Source organism: Psammomys obesus, unplaced genomic scaffold (genome assembly GCF_907164565.1).
Source record: "Psammomys obesus unplaced genomic scaffold, mPsaObe1.curated_primary_1811, whole genome shotgun sequence".
Lineage (NCBI taxonomy): Eukaryota > Metazoa > Chordata > Mammalia > Rodentia > Muridae > Psammomys > Psammomys obesus.
Window position 1 is genome coordinate 268 of NW_026591318.1, and position 22,241 is coordinate 22,508.

At 45.0% G+C, this 22,241-nt stretch overlaps 1 protein-coding gene and 1 non-coding gene across 2 annotated transcripts in view; both read right to left on the reverse strand.

Annotated features, from left to right (window-relative positions):
- Positions 1-283: 283 nt before the first annotated feature.
- Positions 284-22,241, reverse strand: part of Iars1 (isoleucyl-tRNA synthetase 1) — a gene marked incomplete at its 5' end in the record, with an annotated part of 33,543 nt that continues 11,585 nt past the window's right edge. The window contains 17 exon segments of the mRNA XM_055610059.1: positions 284-797; positions 2,312-2,464; positions 3,219-3,362; positions 4,548-4,673; positions 5,948-6,053; positions 7,265-7,441; positions 8,312-8,407; positions 9,344-9,456; positions 9,923-10,097; positions 12,776-12,859; positions 13,086-13,188; positions 13,582-13,703; positions 14,574-14,651; positions 15,948-16,039; positions 17,236-17,356; positions 18,885-19,029; positions 19,796-19,879. Of these exon segments, the coding sequence (XP_055466034.1) occupies positions 715-797; positions 2,312-2,464; positions 3,219-3,362; positions 4,548-4,673; positions 5,948-6,053; positions 7,265-7,441; positions 8,312-8,407; positions 9,344-9,456; positions 9,923-10,097; positions 12,776-12,859; positions 13,086-13,188; positions 13,582-13,703; positions 14,574-14,651; positions 15,948-16,039; positions 17,236-17,356; positions 18,885-19,029; positions 19,796-19,879 (2,002 nt within the window).
- On the reverse strand, positions 21,535-21,664 carry LOC129679136 (small nucleolar RNA SNORA24). Its single transcript, XR_008720517.1, has one exon. It is a non-coding gene; the product is annotated as a small nucleolar RNA SNORA24 (small nucleolar RNA).

The following is a 22,241-nucleotide window of genomic DNA, read 5'->3' on the forward strand; positions in this document are numbered from 1 at the left end:
CTTCCTTTTCTCACTTGTCAGACCATACACAGTCTGAAGTCTCTGTAATCTGAGGTCTGAAGTGTCTGTCTCGACCCCCTTTATCCTTCATTTAGGTTTCCTCCAATAACAATGTATTCATCTCTCTCTCTCATCTGCTTCCCAGAATTTTGGGAAAAGGTTATATTAAATGTTCAACTCGTTGCCTTAGTATGTAGACATGGTTAAGTCTAGTTTTTCAAAAATTACAAATTTCAAGTTTTATGAAACTATAGGAGAATAAATTACTTCCAATACAATGAGAGAGTGTTTACTGTTTTGATTTAATCAAACTTAAAATATTTCATCAAATTACCTAGGAAAATCCAGGTAGCAGAAATATATAACATATCCATTTCTTCACAAGATCTCCAATCAGTTTTACAAGGCCATATATATACGTATATGTACTGTGCCATTTGAACCACTCCTACTTTCTGTACTAAAGAACTCTAGTAGAGAAATAAGCTCTGTGGTGCTGAGGTAACCTAAGGACCCTCCCCCAACATGCCCGCATAGGTGTTTAAGTGTGAGCGTTATGTGAGGTCTCAAGTCAGGCAATCCCAACTGAATTGTGGGTTCAAAGCAGCATTTTAGACACGTGCCCAAAGAAAACACCTTCACTGAGCCCATGTGTGTATGTGTAGAGATGGGCAGAATTCAGGGCAGAGCTGACTGAGGGCACACTGATAACTATTAGCCATCTGCAGTTGTTGGCAAGACAGAAACATACACAGTCTTCATATTCAAAGTCTTCATTGGGATATCTTCTGTGATTTCTGGAAGAGAGAAATTTTTCAAAAAGTCAATATTCTATCTATAGTGGGTAAACAAATAATTGTTAGCTGCCTGTTTGGGGCCCCATCTTAAGGCCACTCTGACCTCTGTCCTAGCTCCTACCATGGCAGGTCCTGATAGGACTCTTTTTGTTGTTTACAGTGGGGGTTTGATTACATATGAGCTTCTGTTAGTGAGGTGGCTCAGGGCAGGTAGCTTGAAGGGTGTAGACTGGTTGGTAACTTGTGAGACAGACCAACCACGCAGACAATGAATTAATCATGCCTACATATTAACCCTCAGCAAAGCTCTGGACACCAAGTTGTACCACACTTCCCTAGGTGATGACACCATGTGGTCACAGCACTGGGGTTGGAGGAGGAGGTAACACTGGCCATCCCTCGTGAGGAAAGGGTGACCTGATTGATGCCCTATTCTGCACTACATATCTCTTTTTCTGGTTAGCTCTAGTTGATAGGATACACAAACGTGTGAGTGTGGTACCGATTAGTGAGCCTGCGAACTTTCTGGAAAATTGCTGAAGCCGAGGGTGGTCTGAGGAAATGTCTGTGGTTGTCCCCGCACTGTAGCGGCATGTGTGACCTACTGCATCATACACGTAATAATGAACACATTTAAAAACCTACAGACTTAAGTCTATCACAGTCAAGGCTTCAGAGCAATCAAAGACAAAGGGAATCCCGAAAGAAGCTAAGTCCACGAGAGCATCTTACACAAGGCTAAGAAAGATAGACCAGGGTGAAAACTCCAGAATGCAACATAAGGACAGAGGAAAATTCTGATCAGGGTAAGAGAAGCGGGCAGTAGAGAGACATATGTGAGAAATATGTCAACTTTTGTTCTATATCGGCCAGTGTTATGTGGCCCACTGAGGAGATGCATGCAGCTTTATAAACTGAAAAGGGAGGAAACTGACTGGACTACCAGCTAGAAGTTTCCAATGAGAGTTGATTCTTGAAGAATCAATTTAGGTTTAAATTTAAGGTCGGTAAATACAGTACTTTACCCAGAAGTATGAATTTTAAAGTTATTTCTAAGAAATGAATTCTTGAAGCTGGAGAGATGGCTCAGTGGCTAACAGCACTATCTGCTCTTTCATAGTTCCTGAGTTCAATTCCCAGCAATCACATGGTGGCTCACAACCATCTGTAATGGGATCTGATGCCCTCTTCTGGTCTGCAGGTGTACATGCAGATAGGGCACTCATACACTAAATAAATAAATCTTTAAAAAAAATGAATTCTTTTTATTCTCACCACTTTAAATAACATGGGACCAGGGTTTTAAGTTAAGAATTGCATATGCTAAGCAAGTGTTCTATCACTCAGCTACACGTCACTATTATTATTTTTAACTGTATTAAGGTTAATTTCTGAGGAAACTGCAAAAAGGAACAAGACAAATACACAAAGCTTACTTTTCATAGACAAAATACAGTTACTGGCCACAGCCTCATTTTGAAGAAGGAGAAGCCTGATGGTAGTGGCTACCTCACCTTGAGTTTGTGTCTCATTCAGGAAGAGCTTTAGCCTCCTGCTCCGCAGTCCAAACACCTTGGCTGCCTCGTACACAAGCCCTTGGTGGGTGAGTCCATTCTGTCCAAGTGGGTTTTCAAGCAGGAGGGTGCCCACAGTCCCCGTTAGACACTCTAGGGAAGAAGAGGGTAGGTTATTCCTAAGAACGCATGTTCCAACAGCAGCAGCACCAACCAGCAACACGGAAGACTTTGAAGAGGGTGGAGCTTAAGCCACAGGCACAGGCTGCCCTGCAGTAACCTTAAACAGCTCACAAAGGCGAAGGGGAGGAGGGATGAAAGAAACTGACATATGAAAGCCAGCCGCTGGGGAGTCAATTTTCAGTTCATGGTCAAGTGAAGAGACAAGGATTCCAGCGAAAAATGTATAATGAAGATCCTGAAATGTTAGGGGGAAAGGCGGCAAGGAAGCCTGTGGGTGGAGGTGGAGGTGTCCAACTCTTCAGAAGAGTTTCCAAGAAAACAAACATAAGGTCACACTGCAAAATCAATAGTTCAGGAACGTAGTTTCATGTAGATGTAATTTTCATCTACAAGAGTCTTTTTGTTTCTTGACTGTCAAAAGGATGGTGGTCTTTCTACATAAACATAAACAAACAAACAAACTCCAAGACAACTGTATTCCCTGAAGCAGCATGGGAATTAATAATGAGAGAGGTGTGGGCTCATGACATGGCGCAGGATGGCCAAGCCTGTAACCTTTCTGCCTCAGCCGCTGAGTGGTGGGTTTACAGGTGGGGGCACTGCCACTGCTGGCTGGCTTCTGCATGTTGAAGCTGGTTTGAAGATTACACCCAGGTCTGAGCTGAGCCTGGGAAGGACTGGGATGTCCCGCGCTGCCCGAGCTGAGTTCCGAGGGCACACATACCTTGTGGCTCTGCGTTTAGGAGCTGCAGGTTGATGTACTGACACAGGAGAGTGCCGGGGATGCTGACAGCAGAGGGGGCTGCTCCCGTGGTCACACACAGCGTCCTCCCACTGAGATTCAGCAAGTCAGTTTGGTTCTGTATTTCTAGAAGTAACAATTCTGAAGTCACTTTCTCTTTCCTATTTCACTAGTATTCACTTCCAACTTCACTATTATCCATCCTCACACAGCGACGTTTTCACTTCACATGTTTATCGAAGGACATTGCTTTTTCTACAAAGCCATGCTTTAATGATAACCAAATAGTATGAAGCTAGGTGTTTTGGTGGTGGGAGTGAACCCAGTGCCTTCTGCATGCTAAGCACAGCCTCTACTTCCAACCCTGTAATAAACCTTACAAGTAGGTTATTATCCGAGTTCTGCAAAAGTAAATAGTAAAACACCCATTATTCAGCTTAGATGTATGTGTTTGCTAGGTAAGTTCCGTACCACTGGGTTAAGCCCCCGACCCCCACAACTTAAATTTCAATGTAAACTGTTCTCTTCCCTTTCAGTATTTCCCTTGTATACTAAGGCTCCTCTTAAAATTTTCATCCCCTTCTATGACAATCTCAAAATTTACCATAAGACTATTAGTTCAAAAACAATAATGATAAAAGTCACCAAACAAGTTTTAATTCATTTTAAAAATTTGTGTGTGTGTTGTATGTGCTTGTGTGAAGGTGTGAGTTGTGTTTGTGCACAAGTGGAGCTCAGAGGCTGACCTTGATTGTTTCCCACTTCATTTATTCTGAAAGACCCAAGCACTGCTACCCACTAAGCCACCTCCCTGCCCTCCACTTAATTCTCGTTGGTTGGGACTAAGCTGGCCAGCCAGTGAGCCCAAGACCCTACTGTCTCACAGTGTAGGAGCTCATCGCATTAACACAGCTCTGTAGGTGAAGGCTGAGAATCTAGCTCCATTCATCACGCAAGAGCTTTATTCCCTGAGCCACCTTCCCAACATGTTCTCTAAAAGTGGATTCCAGGTCTGATTCAGTAAGGTTCAGGAACTGTGTGATAAAGTCACAGCTCAGCAGGAGAGCTGAGTCCTGAGCTGTCTCATGGCTATCAGGGACAGGGATGATGGGGGCCTTGGCTTCCTGTAAGCCCCAGGTTTCACCAGGGGGGTGCACAGGAGGGACGTGGCAGGCAGACACTGCCGAAGAGCCACACGGATGCCTCAGCGTCAGGAAAACACAATGGCTCTGCCACACAGCTGACACCAAACAAAGACCTTTACCAAGCCACCTTGAGCTGAGTGACAAGACACTCTCGCTCTGCACACACCTGTCTCGCCATGGAAGACTGACAGCTCTGTGTTGTTAACACCAAATACGCTGGTAATAACGCTCTTCAGCTTTACAAGGTTCAGCTTATTATCACCTTTTGGATTCTCCAGAAGCAACACTCCACCTGGGAAAGCCACAAAACGAAGATTTCATTTAGTGAGAGTAAAACTTAAAGAACACATTAAAATTTGGAAGAAAGTCCAGCAACACGAAATCAAGGCCTTATAGAAGCAAACACCACATTTCTACTCAGAAGGGTTTTGGCAAATCTCAGTGGGTCAAGGGATAAAACTACCAATCTGTCCTCATCCAACCCTTATTTTCTATTTTGTGCATTTTGCAAATCTCCAATACTATATATATATATAAATATAGATATATAATGTATATATATACATATATATATATAATGTATATATTACATAGAAATACATGGGAATGGCTAAAGCAGAGTTCAGCATCCGCCTGTATGACATCAAGAGCAGGACTTCTGGCCAGAGGCTAAGGGAAAGGAGTTCTTACCCTCAGCTAGGCTTCCGCCAAGACCTCGCTGATCAGAAACACAATGCTGTTTTATTGCTTGAAATGGGTTCCAGGCTGACACTTCTATGGTATCTGACCTCATTACTGCCATGCAGCCGTGAGTGGGTCGCCTGCTTTCTTACATTGCTCTTGACACTACTAGGCAGAGGGGCTTGCTACCGTAAAGTTATGACGAAGCTTGGCCTGTGCTACTCTACGACACGGTGGGGACTGAGTATCGTAAGCCTAGCTTCGCTGTTTGGGCTTTGGTGTGGGCACTGGTGAAGTAATAGTTGCTTGGTTTTCTCTGTTTTCTTCCCTGATGGATGGAACAGATCAATTATTGTCTTAATAAACTTTATTTGCTAAGTTGTCCCTGTTCTGATGTTTTCTCCAGAGAAAGCAGAACTTCGTTGAGGCACTTCTCTGCAGATTTGGGCTAATTAAAACAAGTCCGGAATCAGAGGAACTGTCCACTATTATCACTTGGCTTCAAGGTTCCTCTTGAAGGACCCTCTTACCTCTGCGGATAAGAATCTCACATTTGCTTTTGCACAGAATATGTAGGGTGTTAGGTAGACTCAGCAGGACAAACATGGAAAAACAATGTTGGCTCCAGCTTGCAGGGGCAATAAGCCCATTACCCATTATCTACAGAAATTTTTAAGGCAGTCATCAGAGCATTGGTAAAATTAAATAATGTTTGCATTTTGCCACCTAAATGAGTTCTTTAGATAATGGATTCTTGTAATCTCAACTCTTGGGAGGTAGAGGCAAGAGAATAGTGAGTCCAAGACCGAGCCACACAGTACACATCTCAAGGGTAGTAAGTAAATAAAACAAGCCACACACAGCACAGGTTTCATTTGCACTTACCTTGCTCACTGCCATTTGCACAAATGTTAAGGTTCACATAAGCACAGGCAGGACCAGGCACACATGATCCCCTGGTGAGTGTGATTTCCAGCTCGGACCCCTTTAACTGAGCAAGAGAGCATGCGATTAGCAACTGCGTGGCTGTGCTGGGCCCCACAGCAAGTCACACAGACACTGCTTAATAAGAAAAAGAGCTCCAGGCAAGCACTGCAGCCATAACTCACTCAGCCCCTCACCTGGGCTCTTAAAGATGCTGCTTTCTAATTACATGGTATATGGTCCTTTTCACAAAGTCCGGTGAGTAAGCAATATGAAAAATAGTGAATGAAACAATGTGTCTTTGTCACCTGAAAAGACAATTGACACTTTTGCCCCTCCTTGTCTATCCTACTATTAGGAATAAGAAGAAAAATGATTGAATAAATGACCTAATTCTGAACTATGGGCCAATATTTTTTCATTCATTTTCATTTTTTCATTTTTTCATTCTTAGTGCCAAATTTTCATAGTAAAAGTACTAAAAGTACTACATGTAAAGAGGTCATGAGTTTGAAAGAGAGAAGCAATGGGCACATGGGAGGGTTTGGAAAGAGGAAAAGGAAGGGAGAAATGATGTAATTATATTAAGCTCAAAAAATAAACTTTTTGTAAGTACTACTTGCAACAGGAAAGGCTAGCAAGTTCATAACCCACTGTCGACAAGTTAAATAATTGTTACATCAACTGTCACTTATTTTTAACGAAAACCAGATACCACAAAATCCTCTCTTCTAGTTTAGAGAAAACAGGTCAGCAGAGCCATCTCCCCACCCTGGATGCTGTTTCTAGGACAACTGCCACGAGGATGCTTCTGTTGCCTTCCTTCCCCTCCTCTTCTGGCCTTCCTCTCGGCCCCTGCCCAGAACTTACAGAGCAGTGCTCCAGCCCAAAGCCTGCACTCACCTCTCTGTAGGCATGATGCATGTGTTGGCTGCTGACAGGACCTGGAGTCACCTCTGGGCATCCTGAGGGGCTACCCTGACTGGCTTCGCTGTGGGAGGACTCACCCTAGGAGTGGGCAGCACTACCCCCTGGGCACGCGTTCTGCACTGCACAGAAACAGACCGCTCTCTGCTTTCCGACTATGGATATAAGGAAACTAGCTGCCTCATGCTCCTGTCATGAGCCTTCTCCACCACCAGTTCTGTTTGTCAGAATATTTTATCACAGCAATGGAAAAATAAGACAGTACGCTCAGATTTATCAGGATTTAACTATACAAACATAAGGCAAAACCCCGTATGGAACACCAGTATTTCCACACAACTTGGAACTCACCTGTGTTTGTTCTTGAATAAGGACATTATCTGATGTAGCAACTGGATATGGCTTCAAGGGAGCTTTGATAGTGGCAAATATGAAGTCAGTGTGGCTTTCAATGACATTATTCAAGTATTGGCCTTCAGATTTTGCTTTATAATAAACTGTTATTTCATCAGTTGGAACCAGATTGCACTAAAACAGAATACAGAAAAACTTAAGCACATTTTGCTCACAAAAACTATAGGTTCTGTCGAATGAAAACAAGAGTGTGCTGAACTGTCATGGAAGGACGTGCCTGCCCATTCTCCTCAGGTCACATGTAAGACTGGAACCTGCTGCTTTCTGTTCTTTTACCACTTTTCTTTTGGGGGCAGAAGGCGCAGTCTTTCCCTAGTGCAATCAGCCCCTGACGAGTGCCGAAATGAATGACTGCAAACCTACCTGCAAAGCTCTGAACCAGGACATAAATGCCTGCTACCTGCTGAAGCGCCCTTCTCAGACCGAACCCTGGGCTCATGAGGTTAGGTTTGGGGAGGAGCACCTATGGAAGTCCTCCTAGGCAGCACTGTCTCCAGGAGTAAAGCTTTCTGACTCTCAGACCTCATAGGCTCAGTGATGCCTTTTCCTGCAGGCAGAGGCATGTGCACCTTCCTCACCTCCCTTAACAAGGAAAACCACCCGATTCTGTGCAGACCCAGCAATCTCTCTCCTCAGCTAGGAGCCCTCCACACTGACTCTGTCTTCCTTGGACACCTGTCATCTCTGGTTACCTTCTGTAGCAGCCAGAGCCATCTTTCTGGAAGGTAATTTTGTTGAAGGGATCTGAAGAAGGATGGGCTAAAAGCACTGGTCAGAGAAAGTGAGTGGTACCCAGTCAGGGAGTGGGCAGGGAAGGAGGGAGGGGCCTGACTTTCCTCCAGAGTAAAATCGGCGACTACTGATTAATGAATCATCAATTGATAACTATTCTTTATACTGCCTGCCTTGTCTGTCTTCCCCAACATCCAAAATAAACCAGCACAAAGCAAAAACTAGAGCTTATTCCTAAAAAGACAAACTGACCTTCTTGCGAAGTTTCTGGATGCGATTGATGACTTCCCGGGCCATGCCTTCATCCACCATCGATTGGTCAGGTGTGACATCCAAGAGAACTAAAGCCTATACAAGGAACAGTGCACGTGACAATGAAGTAAGATCACTGCCTTTTAACTTGGTGAAACAGAGCTACGGTTGGCAGGTGGGACAGTGTCCTAGAGATTGATTCCGGAACCACCATGGTGGAAGGAGAAAACGGACTCCTGTGAGTTGTCCTCTGACCTCCATATACATGCTATGGCACCTGCACCCACATACCCATGAACACAACGTAAGAAATAAATGTTTAAAAGAAGACAAGCTGGGGCTGGAGAGATGGCTCAGAGGTTAAGAGCACTGGTTGTTCTTCCAAAAGTCCTGAGCTCGAGTCCCAACAAATGCACGGTGGCTCACAATCATCTATGAGATATAGTGCTCTCTACTGGCCACCAGGCACACATGCAGGCAGAATAAGGCATATATAGTAAATAAATCTTTTTTAAAAAAAAGGTCTTTTAAAAAGCTCAGTAAAACTAGGTTCTAGGGCTGGAGAGATAGCTCAGATTGCTGATCTTGCAGAGGACTCAGGTTCAGTTTCCAGTACCCACATGAAAGCTCACAACCTTCCATGATGTGTTTTAAGGGTTTATTTTTGTGCAACTCAATAATTATGTCCTAATTATTCATAAGAACAGATCACAAAATGCTTACTTAGGTGTCTGATGAACAAATGCCAAGAATAAGGACCCATACAGAAGTTCAACAGAGCAGCTCTAACAGGAATTAACTGATATGTGTGTGAGGCATGTGTAAAATACACTCTTACGTTCACACCTATTAGTCATGAACATCCTCGGAGGATGGGGATGGTGCTCAAGCCTGCAATCCTGGCACTCCCCAGAAAGTGGGTACGAGTTCCAGAATTGTCTCAGCTACACAATGAGCCCAAAGCTGGAGAGGGCCATACAACTCGGGGTTATCAATAAATACAGAACAATCTCTGAGAGAACAGAAAAATACCTGAGCGTCAGAGTGTGCTTCGAACTGTGCCGTCCCTCCCGTGGCCTGGTCAAAGGTATACATGAGGCGGATGTCTTCTTCATGCAATTCATGGCCTTCCACAACAATGCTCCCTATGGGAAAGCAGACTCCATCAGTCCTCTTCTACTGCCTGCTTTTAGCACAGCGTGCCCTCCTCTGATGACACTGGTGTTCTGCCAGCTAGCAAGGGCTGGTGCCAGCGAAATGAGGGACAGTGTGAAGTTTGGGTACTGTGTCGACCCAGTGCAAGCAGCAGGAAGTGCGGATGGTGGCTGACGTGACGGACCACCTTCAGGAATGCCGACTGTAGCCACTCCACGAAGGCTGACTGTGGAAGTGCATGTAAGCAGAGGAAAGAAGGCAAACTCTGACATGGCACCAGCACCCAGGGGCTACAACAGGAAGCTGGACACCAGTCACATGCCTAGCAGATTTCCTGGAATTTACAACTTTTGTTTTAATGAATAGGATGAAGGTTTTAAGAAAGACATGAAAACTTCCCACAGGAGCCTAAGTATGAAGCAGCCACTGGGCTGAGACATGAGGGCAGATACCCACCGCTCTTCTGGAACTGCTCCAACTCCTCACTGCTGAGCTGCTTGATGGCCATCATCACTGACTTAAAGGCTCCCTTCAGACGCTTTCCAAGGACCATGTGATCTGGTTCTGCCCTTAGTCGAATACCATACTTGTTTTTATCAGTAGACAATGTAACTTTTCGAACATTTAATTCCTAAAGTGGATGCCAAAGGAACAGCAAAAGTGTGAGCCACAAAAATCTGTTTCACATAAAACATGTAGATGAACATTCATACCAAGACTATTCAAAAGAGACAAAGAGCAGACATAACCCAAATGTCAGTCAACTGTTGAATGGGTGGGGCTGGGATGTGACTCAGTGGGTAATGCCAGTCTGGCAAGCACAAGGCCCAGGTTGGATCTCCAGCACCACACAGTGAACAAAGCAGGCCTGACTAGGTAAGTGCTGTATAGTTTATACACACAATGGAGTATTTAGCAACATAAAGGAATTAAGTACTATCCTTTGCTAAAATGTGAATGAACTATAAAAACACTATGCTAAGCAATACAAGCCAGACACAGTAGGTTACAAACTGTACATTTCTACTTACATGACATGTTTAAAGAAGGCAAATCCCCAGGCAGAAATACACTCAGATTGCTGGTGAACAATCAGAATGTAACGAGCAAACAGATGAGGGAGACTGGCTTCCTTTTTAGGAAGATGAACTGTTCTGATTTTGACGATATGTGCAATATACGAATACATTTAGAATACATGTGGAATGACAGAAATATGATGCTCTATCAAAACCAATCAAGTGAGGTGAGCATCTGAAAGATGCCAAGGCTTTGGTTGGTGCGTGGCTTTAACTTCAGCACTCATGGCACGGGGGAGTTTTGGATCTCTGCGAGTTCAAAGACATCCTGGTCTACACTGAGACTCTGTCTCACAACAAAAACCAAAACTATAGTAGGGATGAGAGAAAGAAAGAAAAGGGGTGGTAGTGGGATGCTGAAAATCAAACTCATGTCTCAGAGGTAAACTTGCACAAGCAACTCTGGGCACCACCACTAACCATTCTTTAACCAGGTATGAAGTCAAGAGTACTTCATGATGGTTATGTTAGTGACATATTCCCATGAAACGGAATGGTGAGGATACAGCAGGAGACATATTAACAGACAGTACAAAGTAAGGCAAACAGCAGGCATCACTGAGTTTTTCTAGTCTGTCTAGGTGGATTAAAGGGCGATGAAGGCCAGGTGTGATAATGTATATACTGTCAGCACCTGGGAGGCTGAGGCAGGAGAACCACTCTTGCCTGGCTACAGAGCAAGTTCAAAGGAAACCTATGCTATAGAGTAAAACAATGTCTCAAAAATCATGCCCATACACAAAAGTGATCAGGCCGGAGATATGTATAGACAACAATTGTGTGTGTGTGTATGTACAAGACATTAAGTTAGGAGATGTAATCTCACTTTCTGGCTTCTAAAGTTTGTCTAAAATTCTCAAGTAATTAAAAATCAAATCCAGGCCCAGTGGTGGTGGTGGTGCATACCTTTAATCTCAGCACTCAGGAGGCAGAGGCAGGTGGATCTCTGAGTTCAAGGCTAGCCTGGTCTACAGAGCAAGTTCCAGGACAGCCAGGGCTACACAAAGAGAAGCCTTGTCTCAAACAAACAAACAAACAAACAAACAAAATAACCCAAACAGACAAACCAAAGAGCAAATTAAAACTTTTCTTTAACTATGTACTTCAATTACCTGTGAAAAACTAAAATCATATTTGTTTTGAAACAGGAATGAATTTTAAAATTTGAAATATCTGTTTTAAAAACACCACAGCATGCAGATTTAAGTGGATCAGTGAGAGGATCAGAGGGATTCTAAGGAGACACTTACTTGTACCCACTCCTGCCCCAGAAGACGCTGAGACAATGGACTGAAAAGATTGCTTTCCCCTGCAATCCTGTAGTGTGTGAAAGGAGCAACCCCACCCGAAACTTGGCAGACGGGAGATGAGCACAGAGCTCTGACAGTGCAAACGAACAGTGTGTCTTGATGGCTCTGGGCTATTCCTATTATAAGACCACAGACTGGCTATAAAGAAGGCAGGAAGACACCAGGAGTCTTTCTCTTCCTGGTTTGTCTTTATTAGTTTCAGGCTATCCTTTAAGGTACAGGAAAATAAGCATCCTGTGAATTTAATGCATTACCCAGCTACCAATACTGTGCTCTATTCTTCTGAGACCAAACTCTACCCCTGAAACCCATCCAACATACACACACACACACACACGCACACACGCTTGCACACACTGAGTGCAGACACTCAACATCCACATACTGAAATGTACGTAGATACACTCATCTTGTGCAACGAGAACCCACAATTCCTCAAATAAAATATTTAAATAAATTACGAGGCAGTCAGACACGATATGAGATACATTTTAGAACTGGGGGTAGTGACATAAGCCGTAATCCCAGCACATAGGAGGCCAAGACAGGAGAACTGAATGGAAGACCGGCCTACACTGCAAACAAGACCCTGCCCTGCCCGCAAGGCTATGACAACTACGTATGTGATGAGCTAAAACCACAGAGGGCAAGTGAAACCCTGGAGACAGAGATGGACATTGGCCCACCTTTTATCAGAACCATACTATGCCTCGGCATTTACAAACAGTAAATGGTTACTATTTCATCATTTGAAGAAGCAAAGCTTTTCTGTTCATTACAAATATTTATAAAGAAATATAAAAGAGTAAAGAAGTACACTCATCACATAAAATTTTATGAGTGATTATGCACGCAGCAATTTACAAAAGAATCATTTTCCCCCCAAAAAAAAATCTGGCTAGGCCCATCATTGACCTTACCTCAATGATATACTTCTCCAAGGACCTGATATCCTCAAGAGCTTCTGGGTCTTGGTGGATAACCACAATTTCCTTCAAAGGGTACTAAAAAGGAGAGGAGGGGGAATGAACTAAGGGTCAATTCCTCCAAATGGCAAAACGTTGAATACTCATCTAGCTGAAGTTTACCTGACTGCTTAGCTAAACTAGTGACAAGCCATTCATAGCTCACCGCAGAAAAGGACACAGAATTATGCTACTACCTGGTCTACATTAACATTTCCTAAGACATACATCTGTGTCAATCCGATATAGAAACAAAATTTCAAACCTTTATTGGAATAGTTTTCCGGTCTCTTATCACTCTTCCAAGTTCAATCACAGACTGCATTCTTGACACTGCATTCTCGGTTTTCTTGTCAATCAGCTCCTCTCTGGTTGATAAACCAAGGAATATGAAAGATTATTACTTTTCAATGGTGAAAATCTGAAACAGTGCGTTAAGTGAGGAAAAGGATCAGGCCAGGTCTCCAGTGACACCTGAGAAAGGGCACCACTCACTCTCACCTCGAGGGGCACACAATGAGCCCCCAGGCTACCCAAAGGTTGGGTTTACATCTCACTCGTAAGGAGGATGCCATAGCCTCCTACCACTTATCAAGGTGGGCTTCTGCAGCCGAGGAGGAGCGGCTTCAGCCTATGAGGGGTTCAGGAGGTGGAGCAGGGAAATGAGTCCTCTCCCCATTCCTTCCTACGGGGTTTGGGACCCTACCTGTACTTCTTCCCCTTCCCATGGCCTAGGTGATGCCTCTGTATTTGGTTCCTACCGAACACGTGGCAGCATGAGGTAGTGGATGCTGAGTGTATCCTTGTCCCGCACAGAAACAGGGTCAATCAGCATCTTTAGATTCTGGTACATCAACTCAGTAAGAAACGGTGTGTAAGGGGCCTGTATGAGGATGGAGGAGAGAATATCATTCAGACACATCCAATATCAGTTGATCGCACTTAAACTGAGAAACGAAAACTAGTCACTGTAGAGAATGTACAGCAATACACAAATAGAGGCTAGTTATTAGATATTTCCTTTCAAAGACAAATGGCTACATCAAAAGACTCAAAATTGCTCTGGATTTATTGCCACCCCAAAAACCAAACCAAACCAGGAGCCCTTGAACTAGTTCCAGTCAAGTCAATATGCACAAAGATTAAATATCATAAAGCCTAAAAGCTGCATCTGCAAAGCAGAAAAACCCACACTTGTATTACAGGATACAGGTGTATAGAGCTAGATGTGGACAGCACCAAAATCTTGTATAAGGGCAAATTCTCCTGTGTGTGTTACAGACTTAACAGAAGGCTTGCTGTATAGTACACAACACTATTAGAACAGCAGAACAGGATACAGGAAACTGAAGTAGCAGCCTCCTACTCCTATGCCATTTAATTAATAGTTTAATAGGAATCCATGTCAATTAGGCATTTTTTTCTATCAGTGCTAAGTTTTGATATGCTGGATCATATGAGTTCAGGAATCTCTTCATTATTCACATTTACAGAATGTATTACCAAGGTTTATGTCTTCCCTCCCTAAGAGTAGACTGATCCCTGATTAAACTGCTGACTACCAATAACTAAGCACCCAGTATTTCTCAGCTCATATTCTAGGGCTTAGACACATGAGTTATTACAATTTCTGAAAAGGCACCACAGACAGAAGCTGCTTTGATGACTTCTATAGAAAACAGAGAGAAGGGGAGGGTGCCATGGCAGAGGGTCACTGTAGGTACTCAGTCTGCATGGGGCCTGAGTATCTCACCATCAGTCTGCACAGGGAAAGCAGGACGCTGAACAAGGTCTCCAGGGCCATAACACAGTCTTCCATCCCATTCTCACCCTAAAGAGTCAAAGAGCGATAAACAGGAAATTGCTAGTAGTTAAGTGTGTCATCAAAACAGATGCTTATTACAGCCTACAGGGACTACGTAGTACACAGATGGGAAGGGGACAGAGTAAGGAGAAATGGCCATGACCAGCAGCCCTGGAGCCATGCAAGGCAGTGAGAGGCCAGCATGGGACAGTAGTCTGCTGTATCCCTGACCATCTCTACTGGAGGTCAAAAATGGGGAAGCAGCTCTGTAACCAGGAGCCCAAGACTGACCATGGACTTGAAGGTAGGGAGGAGGGGAGATGAATTCCAATGTAACAAGGAGTTAGGTGAAAGATTTTGCTTAAAACAAACAAACAAACAAACAAAACAAAACAAACCATATAGTCTCTGTGCTTTTAAAGTAACTGCTGATTTGTGGTAGGAAAAACTTGTCTGCAGTGAGGAACTTCTCACAAGCCAGTATGTTCAGAGACCAGCGGCCATGCTATGCTCAACTGAAAACCCCGGCAGCTAGGAGCAACTCTGCCCATGCAAACACCTGCTCACTTTGGGTGGAGACAGAAACAAAGAGGTGCCCTGTTATGAAGCTCTTTCCTCTAGATTGAAACACTCCCTCCAGGAGCAAGGCTGGGAAGTACAGAAGCAAGGTAAACCCCTAACTCTCTGGGAGCCCCTCCCGCAGGTTTTATAAGCAGAAACAATTTCTGCGGGGTCATTCGGCCCAGCCAAACTGCCTCCAAGTTGTGTAGGAGCTACAGGAAAGATGCTTTTGTGGGCTGTCACCGTGCTGGGATGGGCTTCTTGTTGATGAGCAGCTGCTGCTGAGTAATTGATTCTCCTATAACCCCTGATCCACTCTCTGTAAGGAACCCCAACAAACTTACTGGTTCACACAGCTAGACCTGGATGGAGGCCATTTCTTTGGCTGTCACTGATACACTATCTAGGATGAAGAGACATTTATTCACGTCTCCCCAAAAAAGTCACACAAAGGTTTCTTTTAAGGATTATAGCCATACTTGATGAAGTATGGCTTGCAGAATTCTAAGAGGTCTGCTCAGTTTAGACCTGCACCGACGTGGACACTTCACCCCTAGTGACATGTCCACAGTGTGTTATGAAAATATACAGAATGACTTTTAGAATTCTGAAGTCCCATCCTACCAAACTGCACTCACTACAGTTAACATACATAAACAGAAGACACCTTCAGAATAGAGCATTAACCTTTCTCTCTTTTTTCTTTTTTTTTTTATTGACCCCCAAAACTTCAGACTTTTTGCTAGTCCCATCAGTTTTTACCTTTAATCTTCTCCGGTTCATTCGGACATACCAATTGGTCAGAATATCTACGAACTTGACCAGGCGAGGGACCACGGTATATAGCCTGTAAGCTAAAAGTAAGATGCCAGTCAGGCAGCCCAGGGCAGGCCTTGGACTGGGAGAACTAGATGATAAAGAATTAGCAGCCCCCTCATTTCAGGGACTCCCCTCCCTAAGGAAACAGTGAGAATCAGATTCAACCAATCTAATGGCTCATGTTTCAAACACACATGACAGGGTAGCCAAAGTGTTGAGGGGCACACAAAACTGATACTGAGCTACAAGGGGAAACCCACACAGGTGAGAAAAAATGAACCCTGTTCTGTGGGACCACGTACCATGGTGTGTACAGGCGTTTGGACAGCACCAGCAGAACCTGCCTTTACACTACTGCGCTGTCTCCGACCCTAACTAGAAAGCAGCAGGAAGCTTGCCTTAGATGCTGAGGAGATATTCTCATTGTGACACAGGGACGCTGCTCAGCGCCTCACCATCCCAGCGCGCCCCGCTGAGGGAAGGGCCCCGCTGAACTGCTGACGGCACCACTGCTGCACCACTGGAAGATGCTGGTCTTACTATGGTCCCTAGAAACCAGAATTCAGGACCACACACTTCTGGATGTGTGGTTCCAGCGACAGAGGCTTTGTCTGCTGGAGAGGAAAAGCCAGTCCACACTATGCTAAGAGTTCACCAGATTCCTGTGTTCAGGCTTCACCTCCTCAAGAGTACGTAACTCTCACAGATAATGAGCACAGGAAGCATGGAGACAGCAGCAGCTCTTCCCGAGGGAATGACCGTAACTGCCAACTCCCACAGGACACCACCACCATCCTGTAGACAGGTTCTCTCCTGATGTTGCTGATGGGGAGAGGGGAACATGCTGGGACTTAGTCTGGGCCAGGAGCTGCCTCCCATGCACGACCCTCATCAGACACTGATCTATCTGTTCCTAAGTAGACTGGGTTCTGTCCTAGGGTACAATCGCTAGGTTCAGCTTCAGGAGAAGTCATGGCTGCTGGTGCAGAAAGATGGAAGGGTCTCGGACAATCCTCTGCACAAGAATGGGTCTGCACGCCTCAGACAAAACTCCCCTGAGCACTGAAAACGCCTACCAAAACTATACTTCTGGGTTAATGTGAAGAAATGATCTGTGTTACTTCTCAAAGTTTCTTCTATGTTAATAAGGGAAAACATTTAAGACACCAAAAGAGTAATTATAAAGAGAAGACAGTCCTCACCCCTGGGAAGAAAGCGTACGAAGACTCACCTGCCATTTCTGTCTCAAAGAAGCCAACAAGTGACTGCATGAAGGACAGAATCCAGCGGTCAGTGATGTTCGGGCTCTCTCTGACTGTGTGCTCGTTGTACAGGAATTCCACTTCCTCTTCCTACAGACAGACACTTGGTGAGAGGCTCACATGCACAAAGGCTGAACTAATACCAGAGGAAAAACGACTTTAATTTTTTATTTAAGAGTGTGTGTGTGTGTGTGTGTGTGTGTGTGTGTGTGTGTGTGTGTCTATGCTGCCTGCGCCATGGATGTTGGAAGAGGGCACTGGATGCCTGGAGCTGGAGTCAGTGTGTCACTTAATACAGGTGCCAGGAACCAAATCCAGGTCCTCTGGAAAAACAGCCAGTACTCTTACCCGCTCGCCATCTCTCCAGGCCTACCAAATGCTTTCCATCAGTAAAATGGAAGGAAATAACGAAAATAAAAATGGCCCCAGCCCCTGCTGGTGAGGATAAGCACCATCAAATGCTCAATGAATTGTCTTGACCTGGAACTCTTCAGATCTCCTTTTAGCTCTGCAAGAGCCGCCACGATGATCCTGGGGGCATCTCATCTGCTCCTGTTCTGCAAACTGAAGCCACTGAAAGCTGTGCTTCTCAGGCAGCAGCTTGTTGGCAGAGCAAGGTGAGGATTATTCGCTTGGGTCTGAGCTCCTCATGGTGGGTGCAGCCTTGCTATGTACAGATAGGCCTCTTTCTGGCAAGTGTGAGTTTCACACCAATAGATGTCTGAAGAGCATGCAAGCTTCAGGAGTGCTAGCCCTACCTGGCACCATGTGTAGCAGAGTTGGCGTAATTACAAAGAGAGGAATGCTGAAAGCCAGAGAGAGCTGCCTGCCCATCTGAATTTCCAGGGAAACGTGTACCCTGGAAGTCCTGTGTGAACACTACTGTTTTGTTCTCAGCAGAAGAAAGAGCTAAGTTGAATTCAGAAGCAGCAGAAGCAAGTGACTGGCTCACTGTCCTACTTGCTACCTTGTGGGCTGCAAGGGTCACTCACTCAGCAGGGAGTTACCAGCACTTCTGGTAGGTGCTGGGGGAAGAGGCCGAGCCCAGCGGGGCCCACCATAAACTGCATACAGTGCAGTAACGCATACTAGTGATAAAGATCCTGGGCATTGACAGTGCTCGGAAGAGGGGGCCACAGACCAACGGCTTCTCGGAACGGGCGTCTGAGGGCGGAGGTGATGGAAGGCCAATCTGAAACACAGGTTCACAGATGCCCCAACCTCTACTCTCAACCCTCAACCCACTATCACTCTAGGTCTCAGCTCAACACTTCCCCACATAATCTTCTCTGACCACACTCAAGAAGAGCTTAACTCCAGGGTCTGCCTCTGCCTTTCAGGTAACTGTCTGTCTGTAACTGACTCTACTGCCTGTGATTCCACATTCAACATGGGCTCTCTGAGACAAAGAACCGGCTGACCAAACTACAACACACCTCTTTGTACAGAGGAGGCCATGTCCTACAGAGGACTAGACACCTCTTGTAAGGCACCATCATGTGAGGCTTCCTCATGGCTCTGGGTTAGCCAACAACAGCAGACAACAGAAGAACTGGCCTCAAGGTCGCACACAGTCCAGCCCTGTAGCTCAGCGTACACAGGCCAGTGTGGTCCATACCTTCTGCAGCCTAAAGACATTCTGGATGAAGAAGCGGTATGCATTGTACCACGGGAGCAGCACGTCCTTCAGGACGTCCCGCACACCTTCCTCTTTGAAGCGGAGGTTTTCTGCTCTCACCACGGGGGAATTGATCAGGTATAACCTGGAAGGAGAGAATTTACCCAGATGTAAACCAAATATTGCTCCTGTAACACTGAGAAGGCAAACATTCCAGCTCTTCTTCAGACCACATCCATCTTTCTCCTTCTATTTAAGACAAAGAAGTAGCTCAAACTCTACCTTCCTACCACTGAGGCACAGTACCCACATGCTGGCCCCACTGTAAGTACACACAGGTTCATGAGGAGCTCTGCCACACTCAGGAGGCCAAGGCTCACTGAGGAGAACAGCCCAGCGCAATGGACAGTGAGTCCAGGGAGGGCCAGCCTTCTGTCTCCCAGCCAGAGGGCACTGTGTAAAGGTGCCCAGCATGGGCCTGGGCTCTCTAGGCTTTTACAACCTAAATATGATAGATTTCAGGAGCATGACTATTTCAGACAGTGGCTAAAAGTTCTCTAAAACGCCATATTAATGTATTTGTTCTGGTGTAAATAGGTCTCATATGGCTTTGCAAATACAAGACAAGAAAAAGCAAGCAAGGACAAAAAAAGATAATTCTGGCTTTAATACCAACAAGATGGAGAACCTAAAGAGGAGACAACCTACACCCCCCGGAAGGTCATGGACGGCTCACGGTATCCAGGACAGTTTCCAGTTCTCAAAGTCTCCTAGGTTTGAATATTACCAACTACAAAGATTCAACTCCCCACAGACAGGCCCAAAGCTAATAGCACAATTATATAGTACAGCAATCTGAGAACTGTGACAGCAGGACAGGAGGCACACAGGAGCAAATGACAGCTTCCTACCTGAGGGCATCGGCACCATATTTATTGATGATAGAAACTGGATCTGGGTAGTTCTTTTTCCGTTTGCTCATTTTTTGGCCATCACTTGTAAAACAAAAAGTAGATACCAATTAAGTGAGCAACATAGCTGGTCTTTATATATGGATGTGGACTGCACGCAAACACACAATTGTAAAGGGAAAGGAGGGCCTCAGACATAAGCTAGTGCAACACAGTGGCAGGTAGCTTTGTTTTCATTTGTTGCTTCTTTTACAGTAAATTAAATTGTTACTGTGTATGCACATTTGCCTAATTTATGTGTGTGTGGGAGGCACGGGTCATGACACTCATGCAGAGATCAAACAACTTTGTGGAGTCAGCTCCCTCCTTCATCTTTTGTGTGGGTTCCAGTCAGGTTGCCAGGCTTGTACAGAAACTGCCTTTACCTACTGAGCCATACAAAGTCTTTTAATGCCATGGTACATCTATGTCTTTATGGGGGTTTCAAGGTGGGCTGGAGTAGGAAGATGTACTAGCATTTACTTCAGAGAAACTGGGAACAGGGATGGACAGGTAAGTGTAGTTATAAGGGGAAACAATGTCCGTGGTGGTGAAAACATTTAATGTCATAGCTGTACTGGTGAATACAGTAATCTACACAGTGAGAAGTTGAATATCGGGATGTGTGTGTGCCGTGGTGTGTGCATGGAGGTTAGAGGGGAACTGTGATTAGCTAGTTTTCTTCTTCCACCTTAACATTGGTTCTGGAGAATGACCTTAGGTCATCAGGCTTGCACAGCAGTGCTCTGCATGCTGGGCCATCTCACCAGCCAAGAAAACCACTAAAAGGCAGGAATGGGGGTGCAGCTCAGACGTAGAGCATGTAGGAATCTCAGTAGCAGCAAGCAGTAATGGGAAGGGGAGAGCACACTTTACAGGGCCTGACGCCTATGACCAGAATGGAGTTTACTCTGTATTTTCTGTTCCAGAGCCACGTCACACTGCTCTGACGAGCGATGTGCTATGCATGGCAGTGTACATGCAGGCCTGGCTAAAGGCAAGCGTGTACGATTGGTATTACTCTCTTCCTCTTCATACAGATATGAAGCAAGGTGTTTGTGTGGGCAAACACTCTTTCACTTAAAATGTTTGTTAACTTTCCTAGAAACATTTTAATAATAGCTCGGAAAACCATGTTAACAGCTAGGACTTTGTTTTGTTTTCTTTTGTTTTGGGGCTTTTCGAGACACAGGGTTTCTCTGCGTAGCCCTGGCTATCTGGGAACTAGAACTCAGAAATCCACCTGCCTATGCCTCCCGAGTGCTGGGATTACAGGTATGAGCCACTACTACCCTGTGGGCTGGGTTCTTCTTAATTTGATAGAAACTCGAGTTATCTAAGAGGAAGCCAAAATTGAGAAAGTGCCTCTTTTGGACTGCCCTGTAAGCAAGCATTTTCTTGATTAGTGATTCATGTGGGAGGGCCTGGCTCAATGAAGAATGTGCCACCCCTGAGCTGACAGTTCTGGGTGGTGTAAGAAAACAGCCTCAGCAAGCCACGGGGAACAAGCTAGTAAGCAAGCATTCCTCCATGGCCTGTGCTTCATTTTCTGCCCTGACTCTCCTCAGTGAGTACAGCCTGAGATTTGAAAGGTGAAACAAACCTTCCCTCAAGCTGTTTTTGGTCAGGGTGTTTTATCACAGCAAGCGAAACCCTAAGGTACATGCCAGTAACTTGGCATCCCGGGGCCTAACAGTAAAGAATGTTACTTGTGCAAATCAGAATCTGGTACCAACTAAATGGTGACAGCTTTGCCAAAAACAAAAACATGCTCTTCTATGGCTAGGCAGGAAGGCTGCCACGGCAGACAGGCCCTAAACATACATGGAGAGTTACTGCTCATCTTTACTAACTGAACAGAGACAATGGAACCAAAGGAATTCTAAGACACTACTACAATTAAGAAATAATTCTCCATAGGAGGTGAAGGCCCTGGGAGGAGTCTGGTGTGGTGCCGTGGCTCGGCACCTCATGTTTCCTCATGTATTACAAAGAAGACAATAAAAACCCACATGTCAGGAGTGAAACACAACGAGATATGAATGCTAAAGTACCTCACAAAATACTAAGCTAAGTAAATGTAACTATCACTAGTGATAGCACTAGAAGCACTGACTACTAACCCCATCTGGGTGTCTCCAGGAGTCCTGGCCCACTATGTAGTCTTCTTATTTGGGAGAGGCAGAGAACGGACAGGACAAGAGTGTCAGTAAACTTGGGCGTGGAGGGCATGAGGTCCTTGTGCTCACAGAAAAGCACTAGGGAACCCAGGAATGTTAGCACACAGGCTCCTCTCTGCCAGGGAGGAACTCTGTCTATCCCTTTTCCACCCGAAGGCTGGGAGTGGATCTAGTTAACAGCCTGGTGATCTGTGCTATCTCTAAGGCCAGGCCTCACCCAAATCCAG